The following is an 18359-nucleotide window of genomic DNA, read 5'->3' on the forward strand; positions in this document are numbered from 1 at the left end:
GTGATGTGAATGAGCGATTTTGCGGATAATCAAAAGTAGTATTTATTCCAATCACCCCATGTATGTTTTCACTAACCGACAATATTCATCGATTTTTCCTCAAGCTGTTCCCTCTTGGGCATTTCGTCACGGAAAAGTCCAAACGAAAAGATTGCCGGGTACTTGGAAAGAAGCTTCCGTCCCGAAGCGAACTTCGCGAAAGTCATGAGAAATAGTCCGATAATTGTCAGCCCGATGACGGCTACGAAGTTCGGCAGTCCTAAAGAGACAATGGATATACAGACACATTATCGGTATATAGTTATGAACCACAACGTACAAATCAATATGTGACGGGAACTATTTTCAAGTCGACATAAACCATCCCACATACTGAGGTAAGTTTGGATCTGCACAGGCTTGTAGTCTTCCACGCTGTTTTCTCTACGGAACATCTCGGATTTCATAATAACGGATTTGTCGCTACCGTAGAATGGAAAAATGTAACCAGAACACACATCGGTGGTTGATGCCAAACGCCTGAAATATCATACATGAATATTAATTAGCGGTATTACGCTGCTGTATTGACAAAAATTATGATTGACGTAGAACTATTGCTCGTTAATATTAGGCGAATATTTGCCATAGAGTCTCTCTCTCTCTCTCTCTCTCTAATCATAATAATAATAATCTACTGATAACGCATCAAATTAAAACAGATAGTTTTAGTTTGATACGTTATTACTCTGGTACATAATGTTACCTAATCGGCAGCTTGAATTTAGGTTTTTCGGTTTTTTTCGTAAACAGTTCCTCGGAAACCTCCTTTCGTAGTGGAGCTAAAGTGCCCCAGTTAGCCACTCCATGAATTATGCTGTTCCATGTACCAACGTTTACGTGACCACCCTGAAGCACGCAGGAAAATAACAGACTTGTCCTGTTATTATCTGCTTGCACAACGTCCGTTACAACAGTTAGCAACGTTTGATCTAAGCACTTATACTTTTGCCGTGTTTTGACAGCACTGAACTTGATTTTTTAAGCATTGATCGCGCTTAGCTTAATCCGAAACAACTGATAAAGTAACGTTTGCACCTAAATCTACGTGATGAAGAGGAAAACAAGAGGGCAAACTTTGCTCGCCTGGCCCGGAATCATCAGTTGTTTTTTTATTTATATGATGTTCGCTTGTATGGTTTTCTGATAAAATGCCAGCTTGATGAGGCACGGTTTTCCACTGAGTGTAAATTAAAGGCTTTAGAAACAGTTAATAGATTAGGCAAACTTGCTGTACCTCGACTCATTGCAGTATTAAAATCAAATTCTCTGGCCATTAAATCTACTTTGGCCGTTCGACAACAGCTGCTAAAGAAGCTTAGCAGCTAGACGCTAAAGAAGAGACAGACTTTCGAATAACAACTTCTTTCTCTGCACTTCCCAATATGCGAGCATGCATAATCGTGCCTCAATAACAGTAAAAATGACGCAATATCAGCGTTTTTTACTTATCATTACCAATATTTCATCTCTACAAATCAGAGTGTCCCGAAGTGAAACGATTCCGTTGTACATACACTAAGCGGCGATCCGTAAGCAACTTAAGGAAAATTTTGTTTTGAAAAAAAAAACAGTACTTTGTACTTACCTTAGGATTTTTGAAGCTTACAAAGGTTTCTACCGAATTGAGCCTTCCCCGAAAATTTTCTTTGGCAAAGTTAACCGCAAATTCGGCCGGAATAGAATCAAAACCGCAGGCTGACACTAGATAGATTTCTGTAAAATAAGAACGGCCGATTAATTATTTTCGGACCATATCCTCTAATTATACTGCTATTTAGTGAATACTGGTGACAGAACTTAAAATCGCCTGCTGAACATATTCATACACAGTTCAGGCAAATTTAATTCACGATCAACACAACTAGTTACGCCAGCCATATTTGCAGGAGTAAACTTTTCGTCAGAAGCTAAACTTCAAAATAATAGATAGGTATATTCAAGTCCTTAAAACCAGCTTTTTGACGACAACTTCCTATAATCTGCCACACGTATTATTCATGAAGCGCTGTACGCTGAGTTATTATTACTTTCACAACTTACTCTTAGCTTGTGCTGCTTTGTGATATTTGAGCTGCATCGATTCGATGAACCAGGGTTCGCCGCTCACGTCAACATGATTTGTTCCCTCGTTCACGCAGGCGCTCACTACAGGCTCCCCGTAAAAACTGGAAACAGTAAAGGACAAAACCTGCGTAACACACGTGGCAACGCAAGTATGCCGCGGAATACATGTATGATGGATAGATACCTGTTATCAATATAAATGAAGCAAGCTCGAAGAACAGAGCGACAAGAACGTCGAAATAAATTTACAGAAATACCGCAGAATTATTTACCGATATGGTCCCACAGTATTGACTATTACCCGAGCCGATTTTGCCATTTCGTGCAGCGATTCCGAATCCGAGACATCAGCGATAATCTTCGGAGTTTCGCGCGAGAACACCCCGGCATCGATTTTCATCCAGCCAGCTACCTCCTAAACACGCAAATAATGATATCAGATCATTATGCCGTAGCTTATAGTGGTCAGAACTTTAGTTTCAGTGTTTATTTTTGCATTGTAGTATTAAATTGTTTGAACTTATATTTACGCTGATCAAGTTGGGCCGATATTTGCACAATTATAGTGATTTTCAAAAAAAAAGAAAAAACGTGAAAATCAGCTAGGGATCATACCGAATGCCTTAAGGAATGCTATTACAACAACGACAACAAAAATAACAACAAGTATCAAACAGCTGTTGCAACTTTCTCTTCGGCAAATAACAAATAGATTTCAAACTAAACTTCCAGCTGGAAATATGTATAGTAAGATGAATACCATTGAAGAAGACATATCATACCTTGGATAATCAAACCTTACTATAGCCCGACCAAGGGGACAGAGTTAAGATACAACACAATTAATCGGTAACCGACTTTCCATTAATACAGCTATAGCATTCGGTCTTTGTCAGGAAACAAACCTTACGAAGGATCCATGGCCATAAAATCTGGGGCTGCCGTCAAGTGGACTCCGGAGCAAAGCGAGCGCTTTGCCACAGTTCTACTCAACCTTACACCCGATTATATAGTTAATACTGGCTAGCAGTTATTATGTTGCCTATCCATTTTTAAAATTCTTTCGTGACACACCAAGGGTTTCTCACAGTCTGGAGTATAACGATCCGCACTATGAAATCTATAACTCATATATATATATATATATTAACTCATGGCTACCCCTGTATCACAATATGAATATCGAACAAACTTATTGGTGATAGACTTAATGTTTAACTACTTCTGTAGAAGTAGTCGAAGGCAAATCTTCATATGTGCATATATCAGGTTGTAAAAGAGTATTGACCGTTTTTCTAGCTAGATAGCTTTAAACCCATATATCTCATATCACCTGTATTGATATAATTGGAAATCGATTTAATGGCAGTTAATGTGCTAAAAATGCACTCAGACTAAAGATAGAGCGATCCTTAGAGATGACGTTTTTTGTTTCGGAATTTTTCGAAAATATTTTACGATGAAAGTACAATTGCTAACCAGCGTTATAGAAAATTATGCTCTTTATCGTCAAAATGTGCTATCAAAAGAAACAACGTTAAAGAATGTTTCTGTAGCATTCTTCCTGGAAATTTCGACAGCAGATGCCCCTTATAGTGGTCAAGTACTTTGTAAGAAATTTATAAGTTGAGCAGAAGCGACGCGTGAGCGGCTATTAATATCGCCAAAGAACTAAACATTTATTAGTAAATAATGCTGAATTATTTACATAAAGCTGGCCACAAAAAAGCTAAATACTGGTGCATCACGAATTGAAGCAAAATAGTTTACTCGATCGTATGTCCATCCGTAAGACTCTACAGAAATGCAATCGCTTTGGGCTATTTCTAATCCGGTTAATTGCTCGTGATGAAAGGTGGATATGTGCGAATCATTTGGACTGAAGTGCATGTTTTTTTTTGTATTTATTTTATTAGCCCGGACTTATGCCGAAAAATAGATGCTCCGCATTTGCTGAAATTCGAAAGAAATTGTGTGCTGAGCGGCTGTCACCTATCATAAAACTTTGATCTCTGCTATCAAAAGCCACTAAGACTGAAACTAGTTAACAGAAAAAGCGTTTTGTTCCACTAAAACAACACCAAACCACATACATTTTTATCGAAAATAGAAGAAAAAGAACTTCGATGGGAATTTTCGTGCGTCTGCCGTTTAGTCCAAACATTGCACCATCAGACTTTATCAGCAGAACTCCTTCAATACTCAATTTAGTAGAGGCGCAATTGCATAGAGATGCAAAAAACAATTTTTCGCTTAGACGCCACGGAAATACTACGGGGATAGAATTATGGTATTACTAGAAACATGACAAAAAAACGTCGACCAACATTGCACATGTTTAATAAATATTATTTTAAATTACGAACAAATATTTGCTCTAATTTTGGTTTAAAGAAGACCAATGCTCGATCGAAAGCTTTTCAAACAAGCTTTTAACATATACTTAATTACAGAACGTAGTCAAACTGTTTTATAAACTTATACACAAGCGTATTTTCAACTTGGACATATACTATAAACATTTTTTTGCCTCGCTTGTTTAGACACAGGGAAAAAAAACTTATAGCAATCATGTCTTATTACAGCCGTGTCAAATAGATAGAGCTAAGGTGTAGCACAATAGTTCAAACGCTGCTACACTTGAAAGCGATGACAAATATTTGTATGATGAGTATTAATGATCCTTCATTACGGCAGATCTAGATTGATGTATCAAACATAATGCGAGACAGGTTCTACAGCCATGCAGCACATATATTGTTCAGTAAAAGCTCCTTTTATCCTAGGCGGACATAACGGGCATTCACTGTGTGGTGGGCGTACATTACAAGACTGACATTATCAGATCTAGGGAATACGTTTTAACATAATTATGATTTGTCTATAGATAATACATCTAACACTGGTTGTAATTACCTCTAGTGCTGCAATGAGTTTGCTTTCATTGCGCCCGGCAACCGCAAACGAGAGACCTTCTTCTTTCGACGCTTTGTACATTTGCTCCACTGCGTACCGACCTAAAAAAAAGTTCATCAACTGGCTACTATCAGTTTATAGTAGCAGCGACTTTACTGCCAGAGTAAGTTGAAGGGTGGAAATCGCGGTGCAAGCGCTCAAACATGCAAGCTTATAGTTAATTCGAAGTCGCGGCCTTACTATATATATGCGTATTTGGAAACATAATCCGTGTCAACTTCTACAGCATCAAAATATAGCTGAAGACTCCACTTCAACTATTTCGCTTTTCAGTTATGTTTAAGACAAATACTTCATACTAACTTTGCACAGTTCTTTGCACAGTTCAGGGATGCAACTAACGACTAGCCATAAAGGTTCATAATTTGTACAGACCTTATACGCACCAGTTTGTTGACTTTAAACAGCAAAAGGACTGAACAACTGATGACTGTACCTAGGTTCATGTGATGTTATGCCTAACGTTATAGGATTCCGCCGCGCTACAGCAAACCAATTTAATGAATATGTTATTCTGAGATATCGATGCGTTTTTGGACCATAATACCTTCTAAACCTGAGCAGTTGAAAATAGCGACAAATGATTGGCACTATGAAACGGAAACTTACTCCCACCACGTCGCAGACTGCAGGTTAGATCAATCGCTCATTTCGAAAAAGTGTTATCTACATTAAAGGGTGGGCTAAAGACTACACAGATTGCGCAGCGCACTGCCGAACCCGAATGAAGCATGGAGAAAAGGCGTTATGAGTATAAGACGTTGATAAATAACTGCAGAACTTACCGAGCTTTTGTGTTTTCTACAAACATACACGTTTTCATATGCATGCGTCTTCAAAATGAATACATACTGTATACTTATAATAGCACTGGAGTAAACAAGAATCAAACAAGCAACGAGAATATTTAAATTAGGTGTTGCCCACAAAGTGACGGTGACTGAAGTGTCTGAGATACACTAGAAGCTCTTATGAAGTATTAGTCAGCACCTTCTAGCAATGATTAATGTAGAACGGTATCAAAAAGATTCCGGTTGCATTCCGATAGCCTACGTTAGGTCACAGCCATTATCACTGAACGTGACAGCGAGCGATATTGCCGAAAGTGAATTTTTCATGCCAACAAAATTTTCTCATAAATAAAATCAAATCAAATAAACCTAATTACAGCTTAACATAAGACTCAAAACCACATACAAGCTCTTCTATAAATTAGTTTTAGAAACATTACATTTTCCAAATAAATTACTATTTGTACCTATTAGGCAATGGGTCAAGCAAGCCATGATTTATCGTATTGTTTAAATCTTTTTACATTGTGTCGAAAAGCGCCGAAAATAATTAAAGCAATGAATCGAATTGCATGTCCAAGTATACGTCATCGTTGAAAACAAGGACGCTCGAAATTGCAGTTCTAGAACGATGAAATATGTTGAACTTTCATATTGCAGTTCTGCTGAACTTTTTAATTTATGGACTTGTGAGCCGTGCTGTAATATAGCAAAAATATAGCAAAGAAAAGGCGAGACCGGACTGAATGCTAAGAATAATCATAGATGCCTTACCTTTATACCATATATGTATATATCTATGATTTATTTTGCACAAAACAGATGTGTTTTAGATACTGAGTGTGTACACAACACTATTACTCTAAAGTAAAGCACTAATCCTCACCTATCTCATGGCTACTCAAAAATGCATTTCAGTCGAAGAACGACATGCAGGCCAGGGTATCAAGCTGAACAACGATTTAGGCCCCAAGCCAACATCATTGCGTTTACTATATATTTAATATATACATTACTTTAAAAATACTACACAAACCGAATGAAAAAAAGAAATACCGTGGAAGAGAAATTAAGAATTTTGAGTTACTTCGAAAGATCATACCAGTTTGATTATAGCTAATTATGGGACTTGTTGACCTCTGTGATGTCTTCCCCAAGATACCTCAGTTTTTGGTGAATAACTAAATTCGGTTGTAACTCGGTGTTTACGAGCGAAATCTGGGCTTGTTGACTTCTATAAATTAATAACACTCATTACCTTGATACTTTTTAACAGCATAAATAAGCTTCTCAAACATACATAAACACACAGCTACAAAATTATATTTTTAAAACGTGCAGCTTTACACAAAAAGCCGTAATGATTACTTTCACATACACGCGGCGTAGTGGAAGCAGGTTTTTACTGAAGTTAGCTACTGGACATGAAACTAAGAAAATAAAGAAACTAGGGGACTATATTTTCTTATTTTGCCAATTGTACGCAACATTTTTCGTCACATACGAACGTGTTTAATCAAAAATACTAATCAAGTTCTATTGTTATACAAGTTTTGACCACCCACATTATGGTAATCATCATTAACTTGTCGTTAAATGATTATCATAAGTTTCCTTACGTGAAAAAATTGTTTTTAGCAAGACAATTTTTGGGAACTTTGTGTTGATAAAGTTATTTTACATTTATGTCCCATCAATATCTAGATCCAATTCATCAACATACCTGTATATAATGAAAAATCATAAGGAATGTAACGTTCTGTAATATCAACAAATTACGGTTGATTATTTACTTCTACTACTAGTATATCTGACATAACCCTATGTATATAAAATCACATACAACTTTGACAGACGTACCGGTAACTCCTGTCGCACCAAAAACAATAATGTCAAACTTTCGTGCCATGATGACGTTGCTTGCTGTCAAACCTTTTCGACTTCTTTTTCTGGAAGGTTGTACTGAGAATTTTCAGCGCTTTTCTGGCGACAGCTAACTAAATGAAGCACCGAAGCAGAAAGAACATACAGCAATGACGCGTCTGTCCCTACGTTTCACATCTAAAATATCTCCAGCATGGAAAGCATTGAACCGCGTATTGCAACTGAAGCCTTGGCGTCTACTTGCGAGAGCAACTAGTAACGTTCGTAATAGCTACCCATTGACGGATATGTGGAGAGAAGGATGGCTCAATTATCTACACTGAGACGGCTACACACATCCACAGTATCCACCTAATGTCTAGACTCAGCTGTTGGACGTGTGCGGAAAAGCATGATTTATGATTGGATGGCCGCTTAACTGGTGAGATAGCATATGGCGCCACAATTCAAATTTTTTTCCTAGTGGCTTGATACACTCTGTTCAGATGGAGACGTTTGCTCTGTTACAATTACCGAAAATGTTTAATATGCATTTTTATAGATATATGCGATGGCTGTTGTCAATAATTTTATGTACTAAGAGTGTTGCTCTATTGTCGAACCAGGTTATAGCGCGAAGATTGAAGCTATGCTTTATGAAGACCAGATACGCGTTCACACTTCACAATCAGTGATTAGCTTCTAAAACATTTACTTGTAAAATGATTTCACATGGAAGAATACATGATGTTCAGGGTTCGATTCATTTCTGATAGCTACATGGACGATGTCTTCACGATGGTGCAATGGTAACGTGTTTACTTATGAAAGTAAAAAAAACGGTGTAGATACACTTTGTTCCGTTCATGCTGGCAAGAGCCGGCGTTTTAAAGTAATGCTTAAGCATGACGCAGTGCCGCTATTTAGCTGTATAGAAAGTGGATGCGAAAGTTAGGTTGACAAACAGAATCTTTCAGATCTTTCCCGAAGTCAACATTCCTAAGGAAGGCTCCTAAGTTCGGTAATGATGTGAATGATCGCCGATCGAATGAGCAATTTAGAAGTCAAATCAATTTTATTCTTTTTAAATTTTGACGTACTAAACAAGTAACCATAAAAGCTAAAGAAATCACAAATGCGAAGATCTTAAAAGCAGAGTTGTTCTAAATTTGACATCCCTCAGAAAACGATGTACAACGTATTTTTCTAACAAATATTTAGAAAACTAATATGAAATAGCATTACAATATAATAAATAAACTTTACAAAGCTAGTCTTATTACCAGTCGTTTAAATCAATTACGTTGAAGACAACAAATGTGGGGATAAAAGTTTGATTTCTAAAACGCGATGGAATTAATCACCGCCTAACACTTCTGAATCACAGTCTTTTTAGGGTAAATATCCGAGCTCTAGTGTGTATCTCTTAACACGTAAGCACAAGGTAATGATGGAATATATAGTAAGACGTAGTATCAAATATAAAGATAAATTTTTGGTTACAATCATTATTGCAGACAAATTATATATTATGTACAACAGAGGATATTTTAGAATAGATCGCGAATATATATGTATATAATGTTTGGAACTTTTTGACTGTTATGGTGGCGATGGGAGATATTATATGACCTTAGGCTTACAATATACGATCTCCTAGCTGAGGCTAATTTAGCAGCATTAGTGAATATTTTGATATTCCAATTCCTAATATAAATTCAGTAACAAAAAAAGTAAATATAATTACAGTTCCAATTTGCAGCCCGTTTAAAAGGTATCGATCCCTTAACTAGAGGTATTGATGCTGAAAGGTTTCAGCCCTTGAAAAACAATTTAGTACGTGACTGTAATGAAATTTTACTGGGAAGCTATTACGTTCAAAGTGAAAAACATAATTTTCAGTTCAATATCAAAGTTACTATAGGAAGAGGATTAGATCTATAGATTAATTTCTAAATTAAGCTAGGCAATGAAGGTCCCACGTCTTATTTGTACAACTGATATTTCTGTATTAAAAGTCTTTGTCATTTAATACATTTTATTAGGAGACTGTTATTAAGGAAGCTCATGTGCGACTTTAAACTTGATGTTACATTCATTTAACCACTGGCGTAGACTCGTCGTCCCGAACCCAAAACCTGGAAGGATGTAGCCTTTTCTGTGATGATTTTAGAAAAGACGAAAGAACTGTTAAAAAATTCGCGAAACATAAAGCTTTCGTCTGTGCGTTAACTACGATTAATATAAAAAATTAATATTATTTTTATTATCTCAACACATTATTTATTTCGCATTTATAATATAGGTAAATGAGGAAGGAACCGACGAACTGATTTTTACTAGAAAGTAACAAAATCCCACAATACACTGAATAAACTAAATAAGGTGGTCACCAAAAAATAATGGATTTTGCACAAACTAATCAAATACTTAAACTGTTTGAAAGTATAAATTTACATGAATATATTATGTGAAAAGTTCAAAAGGATTGGAAATCGAAAATAAGGGCTTACATTCTTCATAAAACCCCCACGATCTTCACTTGAATACCGCCTGCCTAAGTTATTAAGGTATTTTTACACTACCAGTCCAACAACGACTTACCTCAAAAACATAAACATATTGCCCTTAAAATGCACAACGCGCTTTAAATAAGCATTATCAGAGCTAAATGAAAATAGGGCCAGGACTGCTTATCTCTACAAAGATCTCTTTTGTCTATAATGAGTACCTATTATCGTCTGAATGGCATCGTCTGACGAAAGCTGATATAGAACAGCTCAAATATTTGGCAGAAATGACTGGATTCAACTTTTGCACTGCGTCATTCACATAGTTAGCTAAACGTAATTAGATGATGTATGCGTCCATTGTTTTTAATACAGATAATAGGGTTGTGATGTAATTTGTACTATTTTTCTTAACTTTTGATGTATTTAATATGGCAAGGTGACATTTGTACTTACATAACTTGCTAATCACTACACTTAGACACAATTTCGTTGCCGCACTGGAAACGCACTGCTAATTTTTATGGGTCAAGAAAAAACAATTCTATGTCGTTTTTCCTTTTTCTCCGTTATGAAGTCGACACTGGTGAATGAAGTTCAACACGCTAAAAATGCTCTGAAAAATCTTCTACACTGAGCATAAAAAGAATAAAGAACACCCCCTAGATCAAAGAGTGTCAATCTCAAGAAATACAGAATACACAATAATTCACGCTTATCCTCTACACGTTGCCATAATCTGAATGCAGTGCAGTCAGCTATGTTTGGCTAAATAAATTTGGCTATAGATCGAATACAATAACAATACTCTTCTGCCATAGCATATCTGTAATATATACCGATGCTATTTAACAGATGTTAGAAGTTCAGAGTGCTATATGCTGTATGCTAAAAGTTCATTCCTATTAGTTCATTTTCTATCAGTAATTAACCATACAGAAAACGGTAAGCGTGCCATCGTATAGTTGTCAACTAAAAGGATCTTATATTTGTATGAAGTTTTCTTAAAATGTATAAAGAACGATTTTTTATAAATGATATAAAAGTTATTTTCGCTCAAGAACATTGTAGGAATATTTTTTTAAAATCTATTGTAAATTTTTTTTAATCTATCTATAACATTGTGATACACGTATGGCACCGGAGTTCTTCTCAAAATGCTCACCCACATTCTGAAGCTAGTATTATATTCACTACGCATTATCTTGCAACTACCACCATCGAAAAAGTCTCGACCTAATTAAGTTTTTCTTTTTTAATTTCGTAATTCTCGCCAACAAAATGGAAACTTGAATTCTGCAGAGATTAACTTAAGCCGTAAGTAGACACGGTAAATTTCTGTGACAAAAGATGAGGTGATACAATAATAAATTTTACCTTGGTAAATTGATTGTAAAATTTTAAATGCAAAGATAGCCTAACTTACACGAAAGGATGAGAAGCTAATTTAATGTATAAGAATTCTCTAGTTTTCGCATAATTTCAAAAGAGTTTGTTTAAAAAAACTTTTGCACCGGCTTGTTGCATAAAAATCTTTCCTGCTGATCAACTCATTTTTCTCCTGGCCTGTATTATTGTTGGGTGCAATCAGCAGAAAGCGATTTGAGACGTGACTCACCCACACAGGCGCTCACAATAGCTTTCCGGTTGAAGCCAACAAATCATACATAAGGCACGGCTGGTTCAAAGATGAATTTATTGATATAACACATTGGAGGATATCGTTATTGGCGATTCATATATATAATGTATATATATATATATATATATATATCGAAATAGGCCATCATTTGTTCCAAACTAATAACGAATTTCTGATTAATTCCGCTAAAACCTGGCTGGAACACATCAATACTTCTGTTATTAAGTAGAGATTCTGAATAGCTATGTATTTTGTTCAAAAAAAAAGCTTGTTACGCAACATTATATAGGAGGGCTTTACTACAAATACTACGAATTTGTATATTGTAAACTAAAGAAGTTTCAGAGCCATAGTTATTTTTCGTACGTAGATTAGCTTATACCTACGAATCAAGTTTTATTTTGCTTTTTTTACCATCTTATACAGCGATTCAGTATGAAAAAAATCGACGATAACCTTCAGAATTTCGTGCGAGAATCCGTCTGGATTCATTTGCATCCAGGCAGATGCAACCTGGTCTCCTCCAAGGTCGAATTCCTTGTATTTTTACTACAAGATTACAATGACTTATAGATAGATGACTGCATACGTCAGCATATACGTACCAAATACTCCTCACGTAATCTAGATATTTCTTAATGCCACTCAGCCATTATATGGCAGCTATTGTTTGTGGAGTTTTAACGAAACTTTTTTTAAATAGCACTCAAGAAAATAGCCCTTTTACATAATTTTCAGCAGACTGATAACATCTAGTTGTTTGGAGCTGCATTCAATTCTCGAGTTAGCGCTTAAACGCTACGTTCAAAGACGCTACACTGTAATATTTTCTTGATGACAAAGCTCTCTATAGTCTTACTTAAACATAGCTAAAAGAAAAAAAAACAAACAAGCGTAGTTCGTCGATGGCTTGCAAACTCTCGCAATAAATTTACTTTGTCTTAAAATAGGTTGCTCTAAACTACTCACAAATGGAAATTTCGCCGTTCGAGACAAAACGCAATACCGTGTGTATGGCAAGCTCTGAAGAATACTGCATATTATAAGCTTGTAAGGCCCGCCACGCTAGAGGTGAGCCCTTTATCCTTTGAAGCCTTTTATTCCATAGTTTAACCATATACTTACCTGAAAGAAGACCAGAATGAACATGAAATGCTGGCATTCGCAATGGAAAAAACGGCGAATCCGATCCTCTTTTAACGCTCAACGTCTATCTGATGAAAATTCATACATGAGAAACCTCGTATCAGTGGAGTTGCTTTTTCCTGGTCCTTAGGTGGTCTAGTTACCTAATTGTTCTTATGACCAACCCTTTCAATTTAGTGGTATTGAAAAACGATCTATAAAAAAATGTACAGAGTGTTTATATATACGCTGGGACTCACAGATGAACGAAAACGTATAATTATTTTCTGAGATGATCAGACTTAACCGGATTCCACACAGTATGTTCTCAGCAAGGTCAAATATTGCCTGAAATTGCCTTGTCTTAACTGTACAAAATTTCACGTAGATACATAAACGTTTTCATACTTTGAATCTACACACGTACGGATATTCTAGCCAAAAAAATTATTACAATTGCAGCTGTATGAGTGCTTCGATATGCAACGAAAAAGAATAAATAAATGCTTTTATGATTCTTTAATTTGTTTCGGCAAAACGTCATAACCCTGTTCTTTTACCTGCTTCACTGCAGTCAATTCATATGCTTAACAATGTCGCAACTGACAAATTACACCGCCGTGTATGTGGATCGCTACAAGCAATGCTCGCTTGATGCCTGTTAAAAAATTATTACATATTGAAAAAATTCTCAATTTCGTAAAGAATAAGCACATTTTTACAAGCCAATTGGCATTCATTTAAAAGGCCAGTCATAAAACACATTTTAAAAAGTTTAACTCACTCTTATGTATTTTTTACTTGCGAATGTTCGATTGTTTTAAATTCTACTTACATTTCTTTTTATTCCACTTTCGTTTAATTATACGGCGTTCTAATGCGTAACTGTACGTAAACTATGTTCCATTTGACGTGTCGTAACTGCCGATGTAAAGGCAACGTTTGACGTTGACAGGCTGTCTGCTAGCGCGGGAAAATTCAATTGTTTGTCCACCGTTTTTGCAGCTGGTCAAACGTAGAGAACTCGCACTGACCGGTAGCTTAATAAGAAACCTGATTGGAGGGAGATCGCAGTTTCGCTGTAATATAATATTTCAATAAATTGCTTGGTATTATGGTAGCGTCATATCTTCAAGTTCATTGTTTACTGTACTCTAAAAGATGAGTCATGGGCTGTTATTGTAGGCGGCGCTACAAACGCCTTCTTTTAAAACATATAGCCCGATCAGCTGTAGGAAAATTTTTAATCATCGGCCAATGAGTGCCAAGCGGCTTGCTATTGACAATCCGCTGAACTGTGTTATAGTTACAAAATTCAAAACCTTGATCGTGTCTAATGATTAACTTCTAAGGAAAAAATTATTTGTGACAGAACTGTTGTTAAGAGTGTCAGAATTAGATTCACCAACCTTGAACTTGGCAACTTTAAAAACAAAGCTTAGAAAATGGAAAATCCAGTTGTTAAGACCATGGATGAAGTGTTAGTAATAATGCAGAATATACTTATATTCTTGGATTATTTTACTTCATAAAGTAAGGGGAAGGTTATTTTGCATTTTTATTTGATAGGGTTTATCCAGTATCAAAAGCGACTCAAGTTAGCTTTGTTTTTGCACGATGACGATATTCATCGTAGTCCTAAAAGGCAGAACGTTTTTAAGATATCGGCCACCTTAATGAAAATGTAGATATGTTTTTAATGATATAATTATAACATAAGCTAATACAATTGTCCTGTATGATGCTCACTCTTGAAATTCTACTTTCAAGTAACTGGGGTTCGACTTTTGGTTATTTCAGCGCCGGGCGCGAGGGGATTATCGCCGTGGTCTGTGCCGACAATGACGGTTTTCCTGTACAAGGTTTGCGCAAATGATCAAATAAATTATACATCAAAATAGTTTGGGATAACCGACAAAGGGTATATTTTTTGAACGAATAATTTAATTTTCTAGACCGACTCGATTTCTCTATATTAGTTAAAAGAAGCTTACAAGTTTCGGGCAGATTTATTTGGATTGCATATATTAATCAATATGCGAAACGATATTGAAAAAATTATTACGGAGGATCGACAAGTAAAATGTTACTGCTGGAACTTCGTACATCGCTAACTTTTGCATTATTTTGCCCTTCAACTCATTCGTCCGTAATTTTTGTCATCCCTGTTGACGTTGCGCTTTTTAGTTCGTGGTAGTGTGCCGTCACAGGCGGCCGGCGTAATCACGCAAATGTGCGAGTTGGCTAAACAACTCGAACAAGACGTGAGCAGTACTCCTACAATCCAGTTGGAAACCGACAATATGTAAGTTTTCACAGCCGGATTTATGGTACGAGGTCTTCTTCGAACGGCAGCCAATTACAGTAAAGCTATACTGACTACCGTTTTGCTTCCACGCTACGATTGCTCTTAGACGACAGATTCCCTTTGTCGTGGGCTCATGCGAATGGCACTATAAAGCATGGACCCTTTGAAACACATCTATGTTTACCTTTGTAAAGGACCTCAGCTGACTGGGAAAGATCTATTCTTTTCGCTGAGAAGGATACAGTTGATAATTTGTGTACAAAGACAAATATACTGAGTTAATTTTCAGGTCAGCTTACAATTAGTGAAGGCTATTGTGGTGCAGACAAAAGGTTGGTTCTATTTTTTTGAGTTAAACTGTTATTTTAGTCACGCTAATAATAAAGACGGTGTTCGATTTAATCTGCGTTGAAACCATAAACTGACGATTGCGGTCGTTGCTGCGTCTCCGTTGAACTGCTAGAGATGGAATTCACGATGGTATCAAGAAACGGTTAAAAGGGATAAGCAACAGAGATTAACGTAAAGTCAACGTTATCTCTCCTTTCAGGAACGTGTTTATACAAAAAAAGGACATGGCGACAGTGGCAGTTTACCAGAAAAAGGAATAATGTTAATAAATTATTAACAATAGTATATCAGTATGTATTGCAATAAATAAGTGAATATTTTATTTCGAATAATTATCTTTTCGCGCTTGTTGGCTTGACAGATTTACTACCGGTTCATCAAGACAGTAGGTTGCTACTTAACAACGACGTCAAGATGACGAACATCTTGATGTCTTATTTTGATTATGTTCTTATAGACTACTTGGAAGGCATCCATTAATTGTTTTTGAACAGGAGTGCCATTGACAGCTAGTAGCCAAATTAGGTTTATTTCTGTTCAACCGGCATACGTCAAATGCGTTTACGTACTTCCTGTATTCTGTTCCTCTTCTAGTTCTATAAACTACTAATAATAAAATGATTGAGAGAATTTTATTGCGGGTCACGTCCTTAGTAGCCTTATTTACTAAATTAGCACACAGTTGGATCCTCAAGAAACAATTCAAAAAATATAATACAGTATTTATTTAGACGTATTATATTCTGGTATCGTTATTCATACTTACACGTCATACGTTTATAGCATGAACGGAAATTCAGCTTAAAATATGGGCTCTTTAATACTAGTCAGAAATTCTAGAACCGTAAAAAAAATACTTGTCTATATTGTACCTATCGAACGGAAAAGAAAAGGTACGCGGTGTTGCTCGAATCAAGGATTAGCGATCAGCCGTAATTTCAGCCAATGGTTTGCTTGTGTGTCCGTTATCGCTATTTAGAATATTATTAAGGGTCGTTTTGAGGCGAACAAAGGTGTCCTAACATTCTTCGGAATTCTCTGCAAACAATCTTGAATCGAAAACTTAAAAAATAAATACGGAAGGAACGCTTGCCGTCTTCAGTTGATTTATCAAAATTCAAAGGTTTTCTTATTAGCGTTGTTACTTCAACCAGAAACAGTATCGCATTTGTCCCTTAATTGTATTAGCTAGAAAAACTGGAGAAAACTAAATTAGTGGTGATCAAGAGCAAGAGCTCTTTTTGATAGAACAGAGAGGTGCTTAAACAAATTTCTGCTATTCTATTTGGGCTAGTGTAAATCTCAAATCATTATATATATATATATATCTAATCTATAATAATCCTATTATAGATTAATAACTTATATATATAACATATAGATTAGATAACTAATAATCTATAATATACCTATTATAGATTATTTCGGTACTGTCAATAAAATAATTTGAATAAGCACAGTAATACTTATTACAACTATTGCATTTTAGGCACGCACTAAAATAATTATATTTGTTATAGGAATACAGAAACGGTTCGAGGGTGCCTTGTTACAAACATGGTGTTGCGTGGTTACTTCTTAGTGCAATCTTTTTTCGGTACAACCTGCTACATCAACATAGGCCGAATAGAGACTCTTCAACTGTTGAGATACTCTTGCCTGATCCTGTACATTATTTCGTCTATAAAAAATCACCAAGGTTGTGTAGCGAGCATTTCGGATACGGTGAGATTATCCTGACTTTGACGGCAGGCTGTTGTAGAGATCTTTGCCTACTCGTGGCTCCAAAAATGGGGCTCAGGCTTTAAGCGGTTAAAAAGCTAAAAACCTTTGAGAGTTGGCACACTTGAATCCCAGATGTTTACAGGTTTAGTTGAAATACCATAACTATGCTATTTCTTAATACAATATCAAATCAAAGTGTACCAGAAAGCTAATCTCAAACCACGTTGCATTAGATCAAAAAACCATCACTGTAAAAATACGTTTCAGAAGTTTAACTATGATCACAAATACATAAAATTAGCCAAGCCTCAGCGATTATAAAATAAAATGAGTCGGTTTGAGAACTGAACCTTAGATACATATAAGAAATGTGATGTGACTTACCATATTGTAAAGTATATATTATGTTCTTAGGACTCATTTGCAAGGGATGCCCATCTTAATAGCGCAACGCTTGGATACCATTGTGTAGCACCATCCAGATCGTAATGCGAGTGTCATATTGTAATTACATTAAGATTATTACTCGTTTTCCTCAATATATTGACATGGATCGCTTTAAAGACAACGGTTGGATATCACGGCAGATATAAAGCAACTGACTGAATAAGTATCGGTGAAAGAGGTAGAATTATTAGCTTCTTAGATGGACGATGAAGTAAGTGCAATTTCAATATCCTTACAAAATCGTCGCAATAAACACATATTATGGATGCAGATATTTTACTTGTAACGAAATGTAAAATAAGAAGCATAATCATCAAGCAAAGTGATATCATCGTCGTCATAGATTTCTGTCACGTACGTTCTGCAAGGATCTGTTAAGGAATTAATCCAATGAACTAAAAGGCGCTTCTAACACTTACCATACTGATACATTTGATGCTAAAAGGCGTGCCTTACACGATAAGGTCTATTAGTGATTCTGTCTACCGCAAACTACATGTGATAAACAAACATAC

At 36.0% G+C, this 18359-nt stretch overlaps 2 protein-coding genes across 4 annotated transcripts in view; one reads left to right on the plus strand and one right to left on the minus strand.

Annotated features, from left to right (window-relative positions):
* Positions 1 to 13065, minus strand: part of LOC111253428 (saccharopine dehydrogenase-like oxidoreductase) — a 14363-nt gene extending 1298 nt beyond the window's left edge. The window contains exons 1-8 of one of the 3 annotated variants that reach the window (XM_022812796.2): positions 13014 to 13065; positions 5023 to 5123; positions 2379 to 2521; positions 2083 to 2207; positions 1628 to 1755; positions 746 to 888; positions 374 to 519; positions 77 to 259 (exon numbers count right to left, since the gene is read on the minus strand). In XM_022812796.2, coding sequence (XP_022668531.1) covers positions 77 to 259; positions 374 to 519; positions 746 to 888; positions 1628 to 1755; positions 2083 to 2207; positions 2379 to 2521; positions 5023 to 5123; positions 13014 to 13050 — 1006 coding nt within the window. In that variant the 5' untranslated portion in view covers positions 13051 to 13065. Of the gene's footprint in view, positions 1 to 76; positions 260 to 373; positions 520 to 745; positions 889 to 1627; positions 1756 to 2082; positions 2208 to 2378; positions 2522 to 5022; positions 5124 to 7733; positions 8013 to 8032; positions 8052 to 13013 lie in introns of those variants that run through there. The other 2 variants (XM_086977776.1, XM_022812788.2) reach the window with 2 other exon arrangements.
* A 1155-nt stretch (positions 13066 to 14220) lies between these two features.
* On the plus strand, positions 14221 to 16007 carry Lamtor5 (Late endosomal/lysosomal adaptor, MAPK and MTOR activator 5). The gene is made up of 4 exons (XM_022807795.2): positions 14221 to 14493; positions 14814 to 14875; positions 15201 to 15318; positions 15872 to 16007. The coding sequence occupies exons 1-4, from the start codon at positions 14459 to 14461 to the stop codon at positions 15930 to 15932; spliced, it is 276 nt and encodes a 91-aa protein (XP_022663530.1). The 5' UTR covers positions 14221 to 14458; the 3' UTR covers positions 15933 to 16007.
* The last annotated feature ends 2352 nt before the right edge of the window (positions 16008 to 18359 follow it).

The sequence above is a fragment of the Varroa destructor genome, unplaced genomic scaffold (assembly GCF_002443255.2).
Source record: "Varroa destructor unplaced genomic scaffold, Vdes_3.0 BEIS01000001.1, whole genome shotgun sequence".
Lineage (NCBI taxonomy): Eukaryota > Metazoa > Arthropoda > Arachnida > Mesostigmata > Varroidae > Varroa > Varroa destructor.